Source organism: Larus michahellis, chromosome 2 (genome assembly GCF_964199755.1).
Source record: "Larus michahellis chromosome 2, bLarMic1.1, whole genome shotgun sequence".
Taxonomy (NCBI): Eukaryota; Metazoa; Chordata; class Aves; order Charadriiformes; family Laridae; genus Larus; species Larus michahellis.
Window position 1 is genome coordinate 53,418,046 of NC_133897.1, and position 19,730 is coordinate 53,437,775.

The 19,730-nt window shown below is 37.9% G+C and overlaps 1 protein-coding gene across 6 annotated transcripts in view; it reads right to left on the reverse strand.

Moving 5' to 3' along the window:
- SEPTIN7 (septin 7) overlaps positions 1 to 19,730 on the reverse strand; it is an 82,475-nt gene that overhangs the window by 20,223 nt on the left and 42,522 nt on the right. For all 6 annotated transcript variants that reach the window (XM_074575467.1, XM_074575463.1, XM_074575468.1 and 3 more), the window contains 3 exons: positions 7,650 to 7,756; positions 1,305 to 1,405; positions 567 to 701 (listed from right to left, as the gene is read on the reverse strand). In XM_074575467.1, the coding sequence (XP_074431568.1) occupies positions 567 to 701; positions 1,305 to 1,405; positions 7,650 to 7,756 (343 nt within the window). The remainder of the gene's footprint in view (positions 1 to 566; positions 702 to 1,304; positions 1,406 to 7,649; positions 7,757 to 19,730) is intronic.

Consider the following 19,730-nt stretch of genomic DNA (forward strand, 5'->3'; position numbering starts at 1 on the left):
CTCTCTACCACTAGATAGAAGTCTGATCAAGTTAAAAACTAAGCAGGGGTGGAAGACTGCATAATCACTGAAGAAAATCCAGAATGCCTATATTGGCATTGTCACCAGATAAAGGATTACACCCCAGGTGAATTAAAGCATGCTTATAAGGATGCATAAAACTTCCCATCTTCAATTTATCATTAAAATCAAAGGGAAGGAGGAAGAGTGGAAAGGAAATACCCTGTTGCTTGAAGTGTGAACCAGTTTCTCCTTCTAATCGGAGTGTGTGAACAAAAGACATATAGATCACAAATAGACCTGGCACTTGTGAACATCTATGTATTTTTAATCGTTCTAATGCTATTTTTCTTGTTATGTAATTAATGTGCAATTGTATTTTCTGGTGTTCTAGCTTATTGCTTGTCTGGCTTGCTGATGTTTGACAAGCCAAAGTAAGCTCATCTTGAAATTAAGCCTGGTCTGCAGGCCATTAAGAAAATCCTATACATAACTAAGTATACGAAATTTGGATGTTTATCTGATAAAAGACAGAGAAAGGAAACATAAAATACACCAATACTAACCCATGTCCTGAAGGAGCAATGAAGTATAAACAACACTGCACTCTATTATCTGGCATCTGACGTCTGTTCACTCGAGATTCTGCATTCAGGTAGTCCTCAAATTTACTGTCAATGTAGTCGATAACTGGCTGCCAACTGCAGAGGTTACATGAATAAAAACCTGTAAGTTACATCATTTATGTAAAAAAGTCTGTCTTTGCTACGAAACAGATGTACACTATTTCCCCATGGCTTGCCTTTTTTTTTCTTTTTTTTTTTTTAATTAAGAGACTTCAAGACAGTACATTTTAAGTGACCAGCTCTTCCAAATACAACAGAGTTACATAGCTCTGAAGATACAATCTGTGAGTTCACTGAAAAACCCTTTCAAACACAATTACCTTCATTGTAATGGCATTAAATAGAACACTTAAGAGTTGCCAAAGGAATACGCTTTACTGGTCACATCTTGTGACAGCACAGAAGCTGGTTCTGCACACTGCATGTGTGGATAAAGAGCCAAATGCTCCATGTGCTTTAAAGGGAAAAGCTGGTAGCATTTCCATCGAGTTATAAAGGTACTTGGAACTACGGTAGTTAAAGTTTTCACCTAACTGCAAAAGTTCAAAAGCATTAATATTTTAACTGAAGATCGAAGTGTGCATTTAAAAAAAAGTCACATGCTATTATATCTCGCACACCCACAACACAATTCAGAAATGTTGTGGGAGAACATACAAAGAATAAAGAATGTCTTACCAATTACTATTATCCACAGCATCTCCAAATCCTGGTGTGTCAACTATTGTAAGTAGTAACTGAACACCACCCTCTTTGATTAAAACTTTTGACTGTTCAACCTGTAAAATAAATAAGGCAAGATTTAGCAATTTAGTCACCAATCTTAAACACTGGGAAAAACATTAAATGAATACTAAATAAATTTGACAAAGAATCGCTAACTTTCCTGCTTCAGAGGGACACTGAGTCCATGTTTTGCTTATAAAATCCCAATAATCTGATAATTTTTATTTTTTTTAAAGAAAAAAAGGGTCATAATTTGAAGTTAGTGATAAAAGAACCCATCTAAATACATAGGATATCTTAACATTTTAACTCCTGTCAAATTACGAAAAACCCTAAACAATAATACTAATGCCAGTAGTAAAAAAAAAAAAATTAAAATAATTGTGTTCTGAGACATCCAGACATTCTGATAAAACAGGCACTATACTTGATGAAATTGTGAATTTTGGTCACTTCAAAGAAAATTAAATTTTTCAAAACTAACCTCTCCCCAAGCACCTTAGACACCACATTTCTAGTCCTATTAATATATTTTTGAAGAATACATTTATTCTTCAGCTAGTATAATGCTTGGGAAAGGAATCATAGAAAGTGATGGTTTCCTTTTACAAACAGATTGATACTGGAAGGTAATACAATCTGGCTGCAATCTGCTGAGCTAGACCTCATGTGACCGTAATGGATTGGTTCCTGTTAGCTCAGGTCACTGGTGGAAACCTGGCTCAGAAGGCAACCGCATCAGCGCAAGGCGTGATGCAAGATCTGGGTGTGGGAACGCGTGCCTCCAGTTGTGACCACCCATCTGCAGCGCAGCTCAGTCAGCTTGCAGTAAACACGTCAAACAGATTAAGCGTGTCATGACACACAAAATTTAGGCTAAACAGCAAGTAAACTGCTACTCCCTTCTTTCTACCAATAGCTCAGTAATTATTGATAATGCCAACATCAGGTGTATCTGCCTGAGAAAGTGCTGTACACCACTGTCGTATCAGTCTGATCCACAATAGTAAGAAATGACATACTCATGTCAGCAGGTTGGCTCTTTCCAATTTTACACGTTTAATCATAGTTTTCTTCCTTGATATTAAGACAATATCTATTAAATCACTAGTGACACCGTTTTCCAGATACAGATTCAAGAAACCAACCATGTAAGCCATTTATTCAGAGCGACACAAAAGTTGGCAGACATTGATGCCACCTTGTTGCTCATTGCTAAACATTTCTTAAGCTTCCTGAACCCTAACCGGGGAGAGAAAAGAAAGTTATATTTAACTAGGTGAATACCTACAAGAACATTCAGTAATGAACTTTGAGAGAGCTGAAATGTGGATAAAAAATCCTATCTGGATGGGTCTCTTGACCAGTTCAAGATTTGCAAGATCGTATCAATGCTGCTTAAGCGCTTGCACACCCCTAGTTATAAAGGTGAAACAGACTCTCTCACAGTCACACCTGAACATTGTTGCAAACACTTTGCAAATCACTGGTTACATGATGCAATGTCAATCTATAAGATAAATTAATACGCTGCAGAAAGTCAAACAAAATCTCTCTTGCACAAGCAAAACACTGATTCTAATTCAGAAAAGAATATACAGAAGCACAGAAAACAGTAAGTAACTGCAAAGAAAGCTACATATTTAACCTCGGAGTATTCATGATGCTACTTTTATCTACTCACCAGCAGGGATCCCATCTGAGCCAGATCAACCCCTTTCACTGCTAGGTCTCAAAAAATCAACTCAGCTACACTATGGCTGCCTATAGCATGCAATAGTCATGAGCTGGTTCCTCACTCAACAACAACAAAAAAAATATTGGGAAGGCAGCTTCATAAAACAAAAGTCCCCTACACTGGGCTACCTGGATGCTAGTCACAGAAGAACTCAGGTTGGAGCGGACTTCACACACCCCCAGATCCATCTCCTACTGGAGCAGGCCTTATTGCAAGGTTAGGAAGGTTTAAATTACAGAAATAAAAAACCCCAGCCCAGCCTAAGACACCACCAAATTACCCTTTCATTAACTGCACAGCTCCTATCCTTCCAAAAGTGTCCAGTCCAAAGCCATGAGAACCATGAGGAATACATGCAGTGGTTTAAAAACTTATGTTTTAATTGTGGTGCATGTATCTTTCCCTCCTCAAGAGTTCTATGGAGAAATTTTATTGCACACAATCCATGCCAGAACTCTCAAGAGAGTAATCCCCAGCCACACAGTCAACTCAGCCAAGAGTTTACTACTCACAAGCTTTAGTACACAGGAGATTAACTTCTGATTCCTCGCATTCTTTTTGCTATCTTGCACATAGTATCCAGAGAGTGCTCCTATAACCAAGCTCTCTGCAAGTATAAGAAACCCCTAACACTTTCAGAATACTAGAGATGATAATGTTAAGAGCTGTACTCTTGCCAAGTGCTACAAGGTATCAGCTTTATTCTCCAGCACAAGAGTTCCCAGCAAGAACCGTTAAATTATTAAATGCTCACAGTGGAGTGCTTTTACAAAAGAAGCAATTAATAAAACATTATCTTGAACGTGTGTTTATAACAAAGGAAAAGGAAGGTCACAAGATCCTCAGAAATGCCACACCAAACATTTTCCCCGATTCTGTATGCTTATAAAATGTCAGCATGGCTGAATTTGTGAAGTCACCTTCTGACAAACGGCCTGCAATAACTGAATCTCTACAGACTGTGCTAATACCTTACTGGGTGGCGAGGATTTAAATTTATTCTTACTTTTTATAATTTCATGTAGGTATCTTGCTATCAGAGCAGGGTTTTCAAAACCTTACAGAACAAGAAACATTAGTTGATCAAATTAGATGTCCTCTGCTCGTGTTGGGGACAATCAGACCATATCCACCACGTATTGTAAGCAGCAGAGACTGCTCGTAAGAGGCAGTATATGAAGGACCTGACATAAAGCCTCTGTAAAGCTGCGTTTTTCTAACCAAATTGGATGTGTCCATACATGGTCAAAGGCACAGAAAGCAGCAACATCTGGAAAAGATCCAGAAAATCACTGTAAACTAGTGTCATTCATAGTTAAGCATCCAACTGCATCCTATCATCTGATTTACAAGTATTCCCAAGGGATTCATGGAAAACATTAGTTCAAGTTTCGGAATTTAGAACTTTTTATTAAAAGTCTCCTCCAAACAGCCATTTTCCCATGCACTCCAGTCAACTGGGTCACTCGGGTCTCCTTGGCAGTTCCTACACAGCATTCGTGACTTGATGCTTGTTACAGCTTGACTACTTTTAATGAATTAAACGAGCCTTTACCATATGCCATTTAAGATTGTCAAATAATGATCACAGAAAACATATTTCATATCCCATCAAATCTGAAGAAGTTTCCTTTGAATTCATCTGACATCAAGTGACTTACTATTAACTGGTTTTCTATGTTTTCCTTTAAATTAATACAAAGGACCTGCCTCACAAAACAACTTCAAACTGCAATTGTTTTCAAGCCAAAACCACGGTTTGTATGTATCTATGTGAGACTGTCTTACATGATTCATGATCAGTTAAGTTATTCCCACCATATAAGAGCAGACTGTTATTACCACCAAGATTTTAGGATGCTCTGGTGGTCTGTCCCATCTCTGCCCTACAAAACTCTTGACACCCTCAACTTAGAAAGGTTTACACTGGCAAAAACTACAAATCCCACGGATCCAAATAACAGTTCCCACTTAATTCTTTAATATTTGAATGGAATCGCCTCCACATCATACACACAGTTGCTAGCACACATAATTTTCAAGGTTGTAGAGGGAAATAATTTTATCCTCACTTAGCCATTGACACTGAAATATGCCAGTTTCAGTTTCCTTTTTAAAATGTTATGCTTACTGATTCTTCATTCATCACAACAAGTAATTGAAAGCAAAGCAGTGCCGCACTACGAGCATACTCAAACAAAAAAACTTCTCATTAGAGAAAGTAAGCAATAGTTTCTATGGGGGAAGGTGGTCTTTTAATATATTTTATTCCAATCATATTATTTGTTAAGTCATGATAGACCCCAATTCACTAATGAAAATAGTTTTGGTTAGCCCTAGGCCACCCTCAGGCTTTAGCCCACACAGTGGAAGTAGGAAAAAAGGCAATGGCTTTCCAGCCAGGCTCTGCTCAAGCCCCTCCCCTCCCTCCCCCCCATAGCTTTACATGTCTAAAAAAAAAAATAAAAACCAAAAAAAAAAAATTTAAGTGAAGCTTCCTGAGAAGTATGGGTTTTCTTCTTCAACCAGTAAGTTAATAAAAATCAAAACATTTCTGAAGAACTCAAAAGGTCAGGATGAACAGATCATCTAATCTCGGCACCTGACAGATGAAAATACTTAACTCAGATTCCAGAAGTTCCACACACAGAGTTTTAGCTTAATTTTTCTTACACTGGTCCACCTTCAGCCAGGGTGGGACTGAGTTATCGGAAAGATGTCGTGTTATTTTTTTTGGTTAGTTTGTATGTAAATCCTTCCTATGATTTTCCTCAATTTAAAAAAAAAATAAAAAAATCTTCCAACAACAAGAAATTCAATGCACTGTTAAGTTCTTTAAACTGTAATTCAATAAACATAACCTGAATTGGTTCAGTTTCTGCTAAACCAATGAGTAACCAGCAGTAATGGAGTCACATTACGCCTCTTTTCCAATAAAAAAGTAGTCACCCTTCTACTTGCTTTTCCAACAGTCACTTGTTATTTCATTAATAAGTATATTGTACCAGAGCTTAATTATTTGCATATCTTTTCCATCCCACTTAACATCTATTTGAAACAGGTACATAAATTCAACCCTTCTAATTCAAATAAAGGTCTAATGCCCCTGCTAACAAGCTTTTAAGTCCATTTTCTCAAAGTCACTATGGTTTTACATTAAACCGATAACATAGCCTAATAGACATGATCAAAGTTTAGAAAAAAAATAAAATATTGTTAATCAAACTCAGGATGTTCAAAAGATGTCTTCCAAATTAAAAAAATTGATATTATGTAACAAATGTATTTGGTATTAGTATTCAAGACTTTGCTTGTCAGTTAGCTCAACATCAATGCCATTTAACCTTTTTAGTATTAGCATAACTAACTTAGTCCTGGCCCTCCAGTCATTATTCAGTGTTCTGAGATTGGATTAAAAAAAGTCTTACCCAAAACCTCAAAAAAAAAAAAAAAAAAACACAACAACAACAAACCAAAAAACCCACAAAACAGTAAGGTCAGTGGGTCATAGCACCGGAACAGTTATTCAATTCCACTGAACAAAAAAACCCATTCAATTTTGCAGCTTCTGTTTAGCACCTTGCATACCCTCCTAACTCAATGCTAGGAGGGTATCACTTTAGGAAGGTTTAATCACTTTATGACAACCCTGTAATTTCAGTCACTTCTGCCACAGCTGAGGTGGTCTAAGACTGTCGTATTTTGCAGCTGGAGGAGCTCTGCTGGACAACAGTAACAATGGTGAGCACACTTGGTCCTCACCTGTACCAAGTTAGATTATCACAATCTATCTTCACCAGCAAGTGTCTGACAAGCATCAAGAGAGATGAATGGAACTCATGCACCCTTATTCAGCTGCACAGCCGCAGAGGCAGAAAACACCCCACTGAAACATAATGATTTCTTAGACTACCCACAACATTATTTGTGTTAGGGTTCTGTTTGGTTTTTTAATAACCTTTTTATAGGTTATTAAAAAGTTCAGCTTTTCAGTCTGACGAAATATTTTGTTTCTTGCGCTTGCAGGAACACCTTTTTTGCCTATGTAAGTACAGGGTTTATTCTGCCAGGTTCACCCTAGTCCCAGATATGTTTCAGAATTACAACTTACAATAAGGGGGTAAAAAAAAAAAGGTACCATAAAGTATGCAAGTTGAAGATGATTGTTGGATACTTGTACACACTAGGTCCTTGCATTTATGTCAAATCCTTTAATACACATTTTTTTAACAGCCTGTCATACAGGGTTTAGTGCACATTACATATTTCTACAGATATACTCAATATTTTAATTGATAATAAAACATTCCACTTCTGAACAGGACTGCACACAAGGTACTTCACACCAGGGCTCTCACACTTCAACAGGCTACAAGCTTCATAACACGGAAGTTTTGCATAGCTAAGGTATACGGAAAGACACACTGAATATTTCTTAATGGTTCACATCCTGGCTAAACTTCTTTGAAATGTAGGTGCTTATGTGACAACTGTATCCCCTTATGTTCCTAAATTGCAAGTTACATAGTTCAAGTTGCAGGTTTTTCACCCAGACATACCTGTACAGTCTTTTTAATTCTGTGTGAAGGACCTGGATACTCTGGGGAATACAATTCTGTTAAGAATAATGAGTTGATTAATGTTGATTTTCCCAGTCCAGATTCACCTAGAAGAAAACAAAACAGTTTCAGTAAAACCAGGAGTATCATACTGAGTATAAACATTTACATCTACATTTCAAATACTCTTGAAACGTACTACCTGAAGACATGCGCTCCACTGTAAGGCTTTAAGAATCTATCACCTTTTCTAATTTCAAGGGAAACCTTACAAATCCAACTGGCACTGCTGGATTCTTTAGACATTCATGTTTCTGATCACATTAAGTACTGAATGCATGCATTTAGCACTTCTCCATCGCTCCCATTACAACACACAGAGATGATATTGCCTCACATTAAAGTTTATAAACAAGCTACCTTCCTGGTACTGCTTCCTATCACGGCACCAATGCAGACTAAGCAATCTCCTGTATTTCAAGTATTATTTCAGGATCTTATTGTCGGGGGGGGGAGGGGGGGGGGGGGGGGAAAACAAACAAAAAAAGATTAAGATTGTTTTGGTCTAACTTCTAAAGCTACAAAAAGCTAAAATGAAGTTCCAGAACTATGTGGTTTGCCTGGGAATTTTGTTGTTGTTGGGGCGGGGAAGGGGGATTGCATTTTGTTTGTTTGCTTTTTGGTAATCTGTTCATGAGCAACAGTGAGTCAGCCTTGCTAAAGAATCTGGAGACACTACTACCATGACAAACCAAAGCAAATACAGTTAAAATTCCTACAGCAAAAATCATCCCACATTTACAGCTCTACAGAGACAGGAGCAAGAACTTGAGGTGAACTACTTACCATGGTATTTAAAAAGTCAAGTCTCTGGCTTAGTTTTCTATTCTAAAGAAACAACTTCAACACAAGAATTCACACTGGCATAAGAACTAATGAAAAAAGTATACAAAAGTGACACTTTCTGTTTAAGTTTTTGTATGCAGTGCTGTTAGCATGTTGACCTAAACGGAAACAGTCACACAGAAATTTGCTCTTAAACTAACAAATTTGAGTGCAAAGTACTGGTAACATACTTTCACCGAGGGGGAAGAATGAGCTGCACTGCCTGCACACTTTGAAAAGAAAAAACCTAACCTGCCAAACCTCCCCATCCCCAAATACTGGTTGATTTAAAGACAAAACTCAGAAAGCTTCACAATTTGTCTTAAGATACATGTCCTGGGTTAATGCAAATAATCGAAAGTTACAAAACAGAAAGTAGTTATGGACCTCAGCAGACAAGACCTTGTCTCCGCTGTAATAGCCATCTCGGTTTCATACACAAGCTAGCTTATACACATCAGCCATCTCGATTACAACAGTGTAGCTCAAAGTCTCTGAAGCACCGAACACAGCAATCTGATTAGCTATACTGTAAACGGATTAGCAGCTGATGAAATGCTGCAACCAGAGCTCCTGCAGGCTGGCTGGCTCCCTACCTTATTAGCAGTGCTTGTTCTTCAAACCCCATCCTGTGCGACAGATGAGCTAAGCCATGCTGCAGGCAGGCTCTGGCTACGGCCAGGAAGATGGGCTGCATCAGCCAAGGAACCAAGGAGATGCTCATGTCATAACCTCAAGACAGCAGTGCTGAGAACAACTAACCTCAACACAACAGCTATATGCAAGCAAGAAGAGACAGGTTTGCTAACAAGTATTTCATTACTACCACTGCAAATTTTGCCTTTTTCTGTGTTCAGATGCAATAGACATTTCAGAACTACGTGGTAAATACAGTGCCTAAAAGTGTCTGGTTGTAAGGGATGCACGTCTTCTACTCTGCACCACAAAATCTTTAGGGCAGGGTCAGCTGCAGCTGAAAGACTTCCCTACCCAGCCTGCAATAGAAAGAAGCTTCTGAAAAGCACAGCTTTCCAAACTCACAGCTGCAGCCAGTTTGAAGCTTAAACTTCTCCATCTCACAACTCTGCTCAAGACGCACATATCATTCCAGTTAAATTGCCGAGTTTTTCATCCACCCTACTGAACCTCTCAAGAGGAGGGCTCTGATTTCACAATGTACAACTCATATCCTTTCAGCAAACATCGCTTTTTTAGTCGACCATTATCTTGCAAAAGGCTCTCCACTGCGCTATTGAAAAAAATTGTGTATCAGATCCTATTTCAATATACAAAAAGGGCTGCCCTTTCTTCTCCCTTCTATTAGGGCTATTGCTTGTCTTACCATGCTACAGAATTTGAAGTGGAAAATGCTCAGAACAACCACTTCTCCTGAAAAATCACAGCGCTTGTCAAGTTGCCATTGAAATTGAACATATGGAAATAAGATTTTCAGGTTTGAAAGAATGTGATGGAAAACCAGCAGCTTGCCCTAGATGGTTCCTGCAGCTGTGGCACTCCATACCAAGTAGTTCCTGAACTGCTGAAGCATTATGCCCTGAGAGATTTCAGGTTTGTTCCCCTGCCCCCCACTTGCTTACAGTAGCAAGGATGGGAAGGCAGTTTTGAGCTGGAATTAGTGAAGACAATTTATTTTAGTGAAAAAGGTATTTATGCACCACCTTGTTCCCACAGGCGTCCATCATCCTTGATACCCATACCCATGCTAACTTTAATCAGCCAGTGCTGATTATAACAGTTTAAACTGCTTAACTGCTAGCATTATTACATGTGTTTGCATTAATACACCAACCCTGGTTGCAGTTGCGCTTTAGAACACATAACAGTCAACACTTACAATCATAGTAAAAGGCTGTAGTATCAAATAAAACAATTATACTGAAACTGTAGGTAAAAAAACACAACTGCAACACTGAATATTGTACTATGGGGAGTCATGCTGCTTCCACTGTAATCAAACAGGAATTTCTCTGCTGGTTACAGGGGAAGCAGAATTAGAGAAACCAAATGTATTCGAACAATTCTAGCAGCCTTTTTGGACACATTAAAATATTCTGATCTTAGCTAGAAATATGTTAAGGAAAAAAAATAAATCTACAAACAAAACCTTCTGTTCTTCCCTATCTAGAACCTTGCTCAACCCAAATTCACTTGAAAGGATTCCCTACTGGAAAGGCTGGGAATGCGGCTTCCAAGGATGCAATGGGCTATGAATACAACAAACAAAACACCAAGGAACAGGGAAAACAAGTGGAATTTACTTTGCCTTAATATGGGGAAAAAATGCAAAAAAGTGCATCCCAAATAAAATGCATCTTCCCGTTCTCAGTAAGCATTTCTGATGAGATTTTGCCCTTTCACCATTATACAAAGTGGCGTAAGGACACAATGTAATAGAATCATTTCAGCAGTAATAACGTTCAATCACTCAATGCGTCATGATGCAGTTTGATCTAGCTGCCTAATTTAGAGCAAGTGATTTTTAGAAATACCCTATGTCTTTGTTTTCAGCATGAAATGTTTTGTTTCAAAAAGAAAGAAAAAAAAATACTTTGACATTGCAGGGTAATCCTGAATCCAAGAGTTTAATTATTTTTGGTATCCAGCTACTGCTTTTACCTTGCCCTCACCCTCCTACTAAATGTTTCATATATACTCCCAAGTTCTTCTGAACAAATGCACAGTTCTTTTTCTTCATTGTTTTGTGTCTCCTGTTTATCAACAAATTAGTATTTAAAAAATTCAACGTTTTTCTGAAGTTATTTTTCATTCATATACGTGGAGGTGGCCACTCTTTTTGCTAAAAATAAGCATATACTTTTACTAACATACTCCTGTCAATCTTGCAAAGGACAGAATCTTTTGTCAGCCCTTTACAGGGCTAGCAAGAATTCCAACTATTCTCAAGTCTATCTAAATGTCTGTACAAATCTTGGAGCTTTTCTTATACACTTGGGTTAACAATGACCTGTCAACAATTAGCCTCTTCATGTAGATGGCCCATGACATGCAATTTAAAAATCAACCTTGGATAGCAAAATTCCTTCTTCTGTGAACAAAACACTGATCCGGTACTTCCCTTTTTCTCGACACAGATGAGACTATCTGTAACATGAGAAGGGAGACAAAAAAGCCTACCCCAATACATTCACAGGTTTTTCTTTTATATCTCAGACACATTTCGGGGTAGGGGTGTGTGTCAGTGACACCACCAGCAAACACCGAAATGATTTGCAAAGCTTGGTTTATAGTCTCCAGAATAATATTAAAGCACATAAGTACGGAGAATTAACAATTAAAAAAAAGGAACAATTAAGTGCAATCTATGGGAACGGGGGGAAAGCAATGCTGAAGAGACAAAATAAGTAACTCGGGTGGCTCTCAACTGAACTAGATAAATCTTTCACCTTCGTTTCCAAATCACACTCTGTAAATGAACCAGAAATCCTAATCTGTGATAACCTGTTATAGAATCTACCCACAGCTAAATTGCAAGTGTTCAATACGTGTTTTTTTCTAGTTCAACTTCTATCCATCAGATCTTTCATTGACTTTATTACTACAAAGAAACTTAAACTGCAAGAATCTCCTCCCTATGATAATAGAAGTGAATTGTTATCCTTAAATCTTAACGATGATGATTTTTTTCACCGTTCATTGTTGTGGCATGTTGAGAACGTGGCATATTTCCAACCTCCTCCAACTTTTCAGCCTCCGCCATTCTTAGTCAAATACCTACAAGAAATGGACAAGCAGCCCAGTCCAACCCAGCTTCCAGCTTTATATCTAACTCCTGTTGGAGACTGCTGTTTTCTCATATTGCATCCCCTGATAACATACCACACTACATCTTCTACCTACCATATCACTCTGAAAAACCAGGATCAGTTTTCTGCTGTGATCTCCTAGTATTTTTAGGATCTTGTTTTCTAAAAATCAACACCCTGAACTTAAAGGCATGACTTGCATTCTTAGATTTATGATTCCATGTGAGAGTTCAGGAAATACATCAAGTGATCAAGATCACTAGCCAATACAGAACATTCTCAGTGTGCTCTCCGCATGTCTTATTTTCATACCTTTTCATTAAGTAAGAAAGAAATTACTCTTGCAGAAATCACCAGAAGTTTTTCTATTCTTCACTAACAATTACTTGGCTATCTATCAGTCAAACAGTATTTCATGCTCATGCCCTGTGACAGTTAACTACACCACTGGGAAAGTGACCACATGTGCCATCTGTACTTAGGAATTTCAAGTTGCTTTCCCAAGCTCCAGGTGGACTACAAGACTGCCTAGGAGCCACCCATCTGCAAGGAAAACACTTTTGGTGATCACAGCATTGTAAACTGAGGCTTCAGTTAAATCGCTCGAAGAACTATGTTTCATGTATTGTCACCAAGAAGATGACCCAGTCTCCGTCACTGTATCCATTCAATAAGAATGGTAGGAAATGCAGATTCAGAAGGTTCTTTAACTGCTAACAGCTCTGGTGGGTGAGAGACGGTAACTCATCCTAGTAGGGCTTGTAGCTTATTAGAGACAAGCCACCAACACCAAATGTCCCAGGGTAAATGAGTTTTCTACAAACTGCACAATTTTTTTTCAAAGCTTACACTGCATTCTAAATAGAAGTCTGTATTTAGAGTTACTTGATATAAACAGCCAAACACAAGCTGCAGATGCTTTACTGCTTTATCAGAATGAAGATATCCAACAATAGGTTTCTTCTAGAATGTGAGGGAACAGATTTTTAGTGCATTAGATAGCCCCGAGAGTTATTATAAAGGGATCAAATGCAACAGAAAAAAATGTTGTATTTCTCCACAACTTACATATACAGTATGTTTACATCAAAGCATACTTTATTTTTAGCAGATGAGCCAGTTTCTTCATGTAATTTTTTCAATTGTATGAATTGTAATTATTGTGACAGTTTTTGCTTAAAATATAATCCCATCAGTTTGATGCTGGTGACTCAGAGAGGGGTAGAAAGCTTGTCAGAAGACATAAAAAATACTGCATTTCATCTTCTTTCATCCTTGTACAATTCACAGTTTATGTGCACGACAGCACCTGCAGCTTTATGCAAATGTGCAATGGCTTTGATGGCACCGTCAGACACAGTTTTTTGCTTTTATACAGAAGGGAAGCTCCATGAATAATCAAAGAGCCTGAAATACACCAAATGGTATGACGGAACCATCCTCTTGCTGAGGGGGAATGATGCTCTGCCATGTCATTATAGATGACCACAAAAATGGAGACTACAAGATGCTTTTAATTTTAAGTCTGATTTTAGAAGCTTTCGTAAAGGCTAGTTCCTGTCTTCAGCACTCTACAAAATACGAACCACCATTTCGATAAACATACAAGTACATCCAAATGAAACCCAACAGGAGGAGGGGTGGGAGCAGCACGGTGCTACTCTGCTGCTCACATGTATCTACAAGTTCCACACAGGACAGTGTCATGCAAAATCTTGCAAAAAGTTCAACTTTGTATTTTACAGACATTTATAAAGGAAAGAAAGCCAAAGCTCCACCAATTCACAACCTGAATTTGGAACATAAATTATGGAAGTAACACCTGTTAGAACCACAAAGCTGATCCTAGCAAGACAGAATAACAGGGAAGTCTACCAGTGATAAATTCACTTTTGTCTATCAGCAACTGCATCAACAGCAACAGAATTTCAGCATTCAGTATACAATAACACAACTTAATCAGCTTTCTTAGAGCAAAATTTAAATTTTAAGTGCAATAACTGAAGACAGATTCTTGGCATATGGTTCTTGTCACAGATGCCGTTTAAATAATTCAGAAGAGCCATTAAAAGCAGGGAAGAGAAGTACTTCAGAAGAATATTGTAATAGATTCTAGATGGCATTTTTCAAGTACTATTATTTCCCCTCAAAGGAAAAGCAGGTTCCAGCTTTCTACAACTGACAGAATAAATGGCCATGAAAAAATGGCTTAACTTCACAGGTGAGATAATGGCTGCTGCCAAAAGAAATGGTCCCCTACTCCCAGCCCACCACTTGCACTAGAATTCATAAGGCAGCACAGTGAGGCAAAAAGCGATCCAGCAAACCAGAGCAGTAGGGGCTTGAGGATGAGAAAATGAAGGGAAAAAAGGCACCAGACAGAGGAGGTAAGTCAAATCTACAGGTTTGCAAAAAGAGAGGAGGGTAAATGTAAAAATTTTTTACTTAAAACTAGACTTCTCCGCAACAGAACAACCACCACCAATTCACAAGTAAAAAATTTGTGGCACTTCATGAAGAAAGTCACATTTGCTTTAATTACTTACATAGGCTTTCCTCCTGAGAAATAGCATGTCTGCAAAGTAGCCATTTAAAATACGATATGTTCTTTAATTAATCATGAGGCAAAGGAAGCAAGTTTTCAGTTTTTTAAAAAAAGTTCTAGTCTAGTAAAACCAAGGACCTGAAATCACAAGTTTCTTCATTTTTAGTTTTTCAGCATGACTGCAGATGAAAAAAAACATCCCACAGCATTAGTCTACCCATATCTAGTACCAACAGCTTAAATGTGACAACCTGGGCTTCAGCATCCAAGCTTGCATGGAACTATAGATACGCAATTAGCAGCTGCAGCCCAGGTTTGCCAAAGTTATACTAGTTAAAAGAAAACTCCTATGTCTAATCAAGCTGTAGTCGTACTGCAATGCAGTTTCTGAGATGTTACAAACAACAAGAGGTTGTCAAACCTGACCTACATGGAAAATCTGAATGCACAAAGCTATCTGTGAAGTAACTGGGTTAAGGGATTCAACTAGAAATGACAGAAGCTGCAGAGCTCCAGGACACCAAATCTTCTACGGTTAAACCCCATAATCGGCATATACCTTGAGTTTTCACAGGCTTTGACAAAGCCAAAATAAAGAGCCTTCACAAGAAAAGAAAAAAAAAAAAAAACATATTACTTCAAAATGAATGAAAGAGGAATAACAACAGTTGTGAAAATGCTAAAGGAGGGTGCTCTTTTTAAGCCTAAGAAAGCATACATCTGAGACCACCACTCCTTGGTCTAGAAGAATCATCTGTCTAGAGAAAGCTGCTGAGCTGGAGTTGCTCTCTGGGGACATACGCAATGACAAATAAATCGATTAAATTCCCCAATTATATGAATTAAAAAAAATATAGAGAGATAAAGATGATAGGAACATGCAAATTGTCATCTATACAATCTATACATCACTATTGACGACTAATTGTACAGCATTTCCACAACATAATTTCTAATATTTGCTGGCTGAAGAATGAAAGGTACTTTAATCAGCAGATCACAGATTAATTAGTCACAGTAGGATCTTTCATTACTTGAGCAGAAATAAAACCCACACGGCTATCTACATGCTGATGAGAAAATAACAAAAGTGCGGTTGGATTAACTGCAAGACTAAAATACTTGACACAGATACAGGGTTCAACACCTTAAAGACAGTATAGCTTGCATTACTCACATTTCACTTAAGTAGTATTACAGATCAACTCAAGCAAAAGGAGATAAAGGTGAGACACTTTAGGCAGGATGTTACTCAAACAAACCACCCAACAATATACATCTGAGGCATGAATATCCCAGAAATATTCAAAAGGACAAAAGAGAAAATTATTTTTATTTACATGGAAACTATTGTCTCTACGTAACCGTACAAAGAGCACCTAGATTGACTTACTCAATACTGCATCAGTTCTTCCCTTGAAAATTTACGCATGAACACAGTAAAACCTACTGGAAGTAAGTGTTGAGCACTCTCAAAATATGCCAGGTAGGACATTCGGCTATTAAACCAGCCCATAAAAATCTGTCAGAGGACTGAATTTAGAAGATTCCTAGTGCCAGTCCAAATTTCTTTCAACTTCTTATACTTTGTCTCTTGATGCCTTCTCCTCTTAATGTCTTTAGAAGCACTTGTTATTATAGGCAGCACAAAGGAAACTATGTTAGGACAAGACACTTAACTGGCACAAGCAGCAAAAAGAAGTTATAGATAGCTTGACAGGATTCTGCAAATTTACACCAGTGATGTTATTTTGGGGCAATAAGGAATGAAAAGTTAGGGGAACGTCATTTGCAAGTTAGGATAATTTTTGCTTTTTTAGTATTTGGTCTAGTGTTATTCAAGAAGCAAAAGGATCCGAGAGATGAGCTCTGCTGGATATGCTGCTGCCACTTCTATGTAACCTTGGCAAAATACACAAATTTGATAACTCAGTTACTTGGGGGTGGGTTACATGTTTTTGTTACCATAAGACAGCTTCCACTGTAGTCATAAAAGTGGCTGTTTTATGTCTAACAAAGGCTGAGATAGGTTGGAATAAGCTTGTGTTGTCAAGACTATACGCTTTTTAATATGTTGAGAAAACTGGTTTGCTTAAGCCCTAAGCCATTGCTGCCACCACTATTTAGTTTTCTAATAATTACTTAGAGGAAAACTGAGCTGCTTTTATAGCCAACAAGAGAAGTATATATTTACAAAGCTGAAAGGAAAATGGATAGGTTTGATAGGTGATATCTTAAGACCTGTTTAATGAGCTTGCTATGTTTTGCAGTGGATGAGCATGAAGGACAGACGCGGGAGGTGGATCAGGACTCCTTCTGGAATTCCTGACAGCTAGGGAGGACACAACCCAGAGCCAAGGATGTAGAATCGGGTAAGTCACAGGCTTGTCCTTTACAGAAGGTGAGGATGATATACAGTGAGTTTAGGCACGAGAAATACAAAACATAATTCTTAAAGTATCTTCTTACATAAATTCTTAAATCATTCAGTCAAATGCAATGAGAAGAAAAATACTAACTTAGTAAATTAGTGAAAATCTGACATCCTCTCTAGTCTCTCAACATCGCTGAGTGGTCAGCTATTGGTTTCTGTGATGCCTGGCACCAATGCGGCAGAAAAGTGATTAATAAATACTTGCCATTAGCCAGTTTCCTCTAAATTAGCGATTCTGTATATATTCATAGAAACATAGAATGATTCAGGTTAGAAGGGATGTTAAAGATCATCTAGTTCCAACCCCCCTGCCATGCGCCTCCAAGTAGACCAGGCTGCTCAAATCACAGAATCATAGAATGGTCAGAGTTGGAACAGACCTGAAAGATCATCTAGCTCCAAGTTCCCTGCCATGGGCAGGGACACCTCCCACTAGCCCAGGTTGCTCAAAGCCCCATCCAGCCTGGCCCTGAACACTTCCAGGGATGGGGCATCCACAACTTCTCTGGGCAACCTCTTCCAGTGTCTCACCACACCCTCACAGTAAAGCATTTCTTCCTATTATCTAATCTAAATCTCCCCTCTTTCAGTTTAAAACCTTTACCCCTGATCCTATTGCTCCACTCCCTGATAAATTAAGTAAATAAAAAATAAATATCCCACATTTTTGTCAGCAGCGTGTGCCTCCAAGACCTAAAAAATTAAGAAATCTTGCAATTTCTCCTTCATTACAGTGTGATGGCATACCTTTAAATTAGCCTTTTTTAATACTAAATATTACAAAATCTCACCTCGTCTCCTGTTTCAGTATTTGTGCTACTCTAAGGATCTGAGTTTCAACCATGGATTTTAAAGTTACTTGCTTTTGTAGGGCTATCAGCACATGAAATATTCCAATAATTTCTACATTCTGTAAGGTAGAATATGAGGATACCACCTTTGCAGCACTATGGATTTTCGTTTTATCTGAACTTCAAAAATCTGCATTTAAAAAGTGTCATGTTACTCTCCCACAGCAAAAAGCTTCCCACTCCTCATGTGCCATGTTTAAGAATTTGCTTGAGTAATCATCAGATTCTTACTCAAGTTTGTTGTTGAAAGTGGTATATCATATACTTGTTCATACTGAAACAGTAATTCTACTAATGAGACTTTAAAAAAATAAGAAAAGCTTCAGTGATGCATGGAAGTCCAAATAAAATACATATGATTAACATGTAGTTATTTACAGTTTAAGATATGTGAAAGCTCCCCATTTAATAAAAACTTCGGGAGTCATTTGAAAATACATAGAAATAAGACTTCCACACCCCACAAATGTTTTGTTTGAAACACAGATCCTAAACAACTGATTTAAAGCCAAGACTGTATGTATGCTAAACGATGCGTCATTTACAAAACCTTCAGTTGTGCTTTTTAAAACAAGGAACAAAGACTCGCCTTCATCCTACACCACACTGGGCAGCTGCAACAACCAGCGTTTCAAAAAAGTGTTAACTCAAAACCATATTGCCAAAGTGTAGTTATGTACCCATTAACATCAGCTGATTTGATGCATGACTTAGCTGAGCAGTGCTATATGTTGTGCTCTTCCTCTGAGCTCTCAAAAATTTCAGACACTTATAGATCCACAAAATACAATTTTTAAACACTTACCCAGGATTATTTTTCAATCACATCCTACAAAACTGACTTGTGCATATTTTTAGTATGAAGGTATCCACAGCATAAGCTGCTCTTCCAACTATAGAAGTCTTAAAATTCTTCAAGGAAAAATAATCTCAGACGTAAATGTAGATCCTTCATTACAACCACCTCAGTATAGTCTGTAATTACAATGCTGCATATTTTTAGCCAAAGCAAGCATTATTTCAATGCAACCAAGGCTCATTTTGACAAGTTTCTGAAACAAATGCCTAGTCACTGTCATATCAACCAGTACTGCTACCAAAAAAAATAAAATACCAGCCTCCATGCCACCCCTTCTTTATGCTGACACAAGATTTTTCTTTTGCCATGTTGCAAACGGACTGAAGACTAATCTTCCTTGCAGCTCCCAGAGAACTATCCAGCTGGATTCGCACACTAATCCAATTTGGGCCAAGTGCTATTAGTTCTTCCAGCAACAGCACAGACTTAGGCCAGGTTAAAATCTGAACTTCAGCCTAGAGGAACAGCTGCTATTGTTGGATCACAGTTTTTCCTAATTAAACCAGAATGACACTTCATAAATGTCACTGAGTTGAGGTCTGTATGTCTCTTCAAGTACTTAAAAATGATGATGAATCATTTCTGTACTCTTAATTACACAACTAACACCCTCTACATCAACCAAACTTTCCCATCCAAGCATCTTCAAAAGGTTGTTAACTATATTAAGAAACAGCGTGAAAAGGGAATTCCAGAATCCGTAAAAAAAGACGACTCACTAA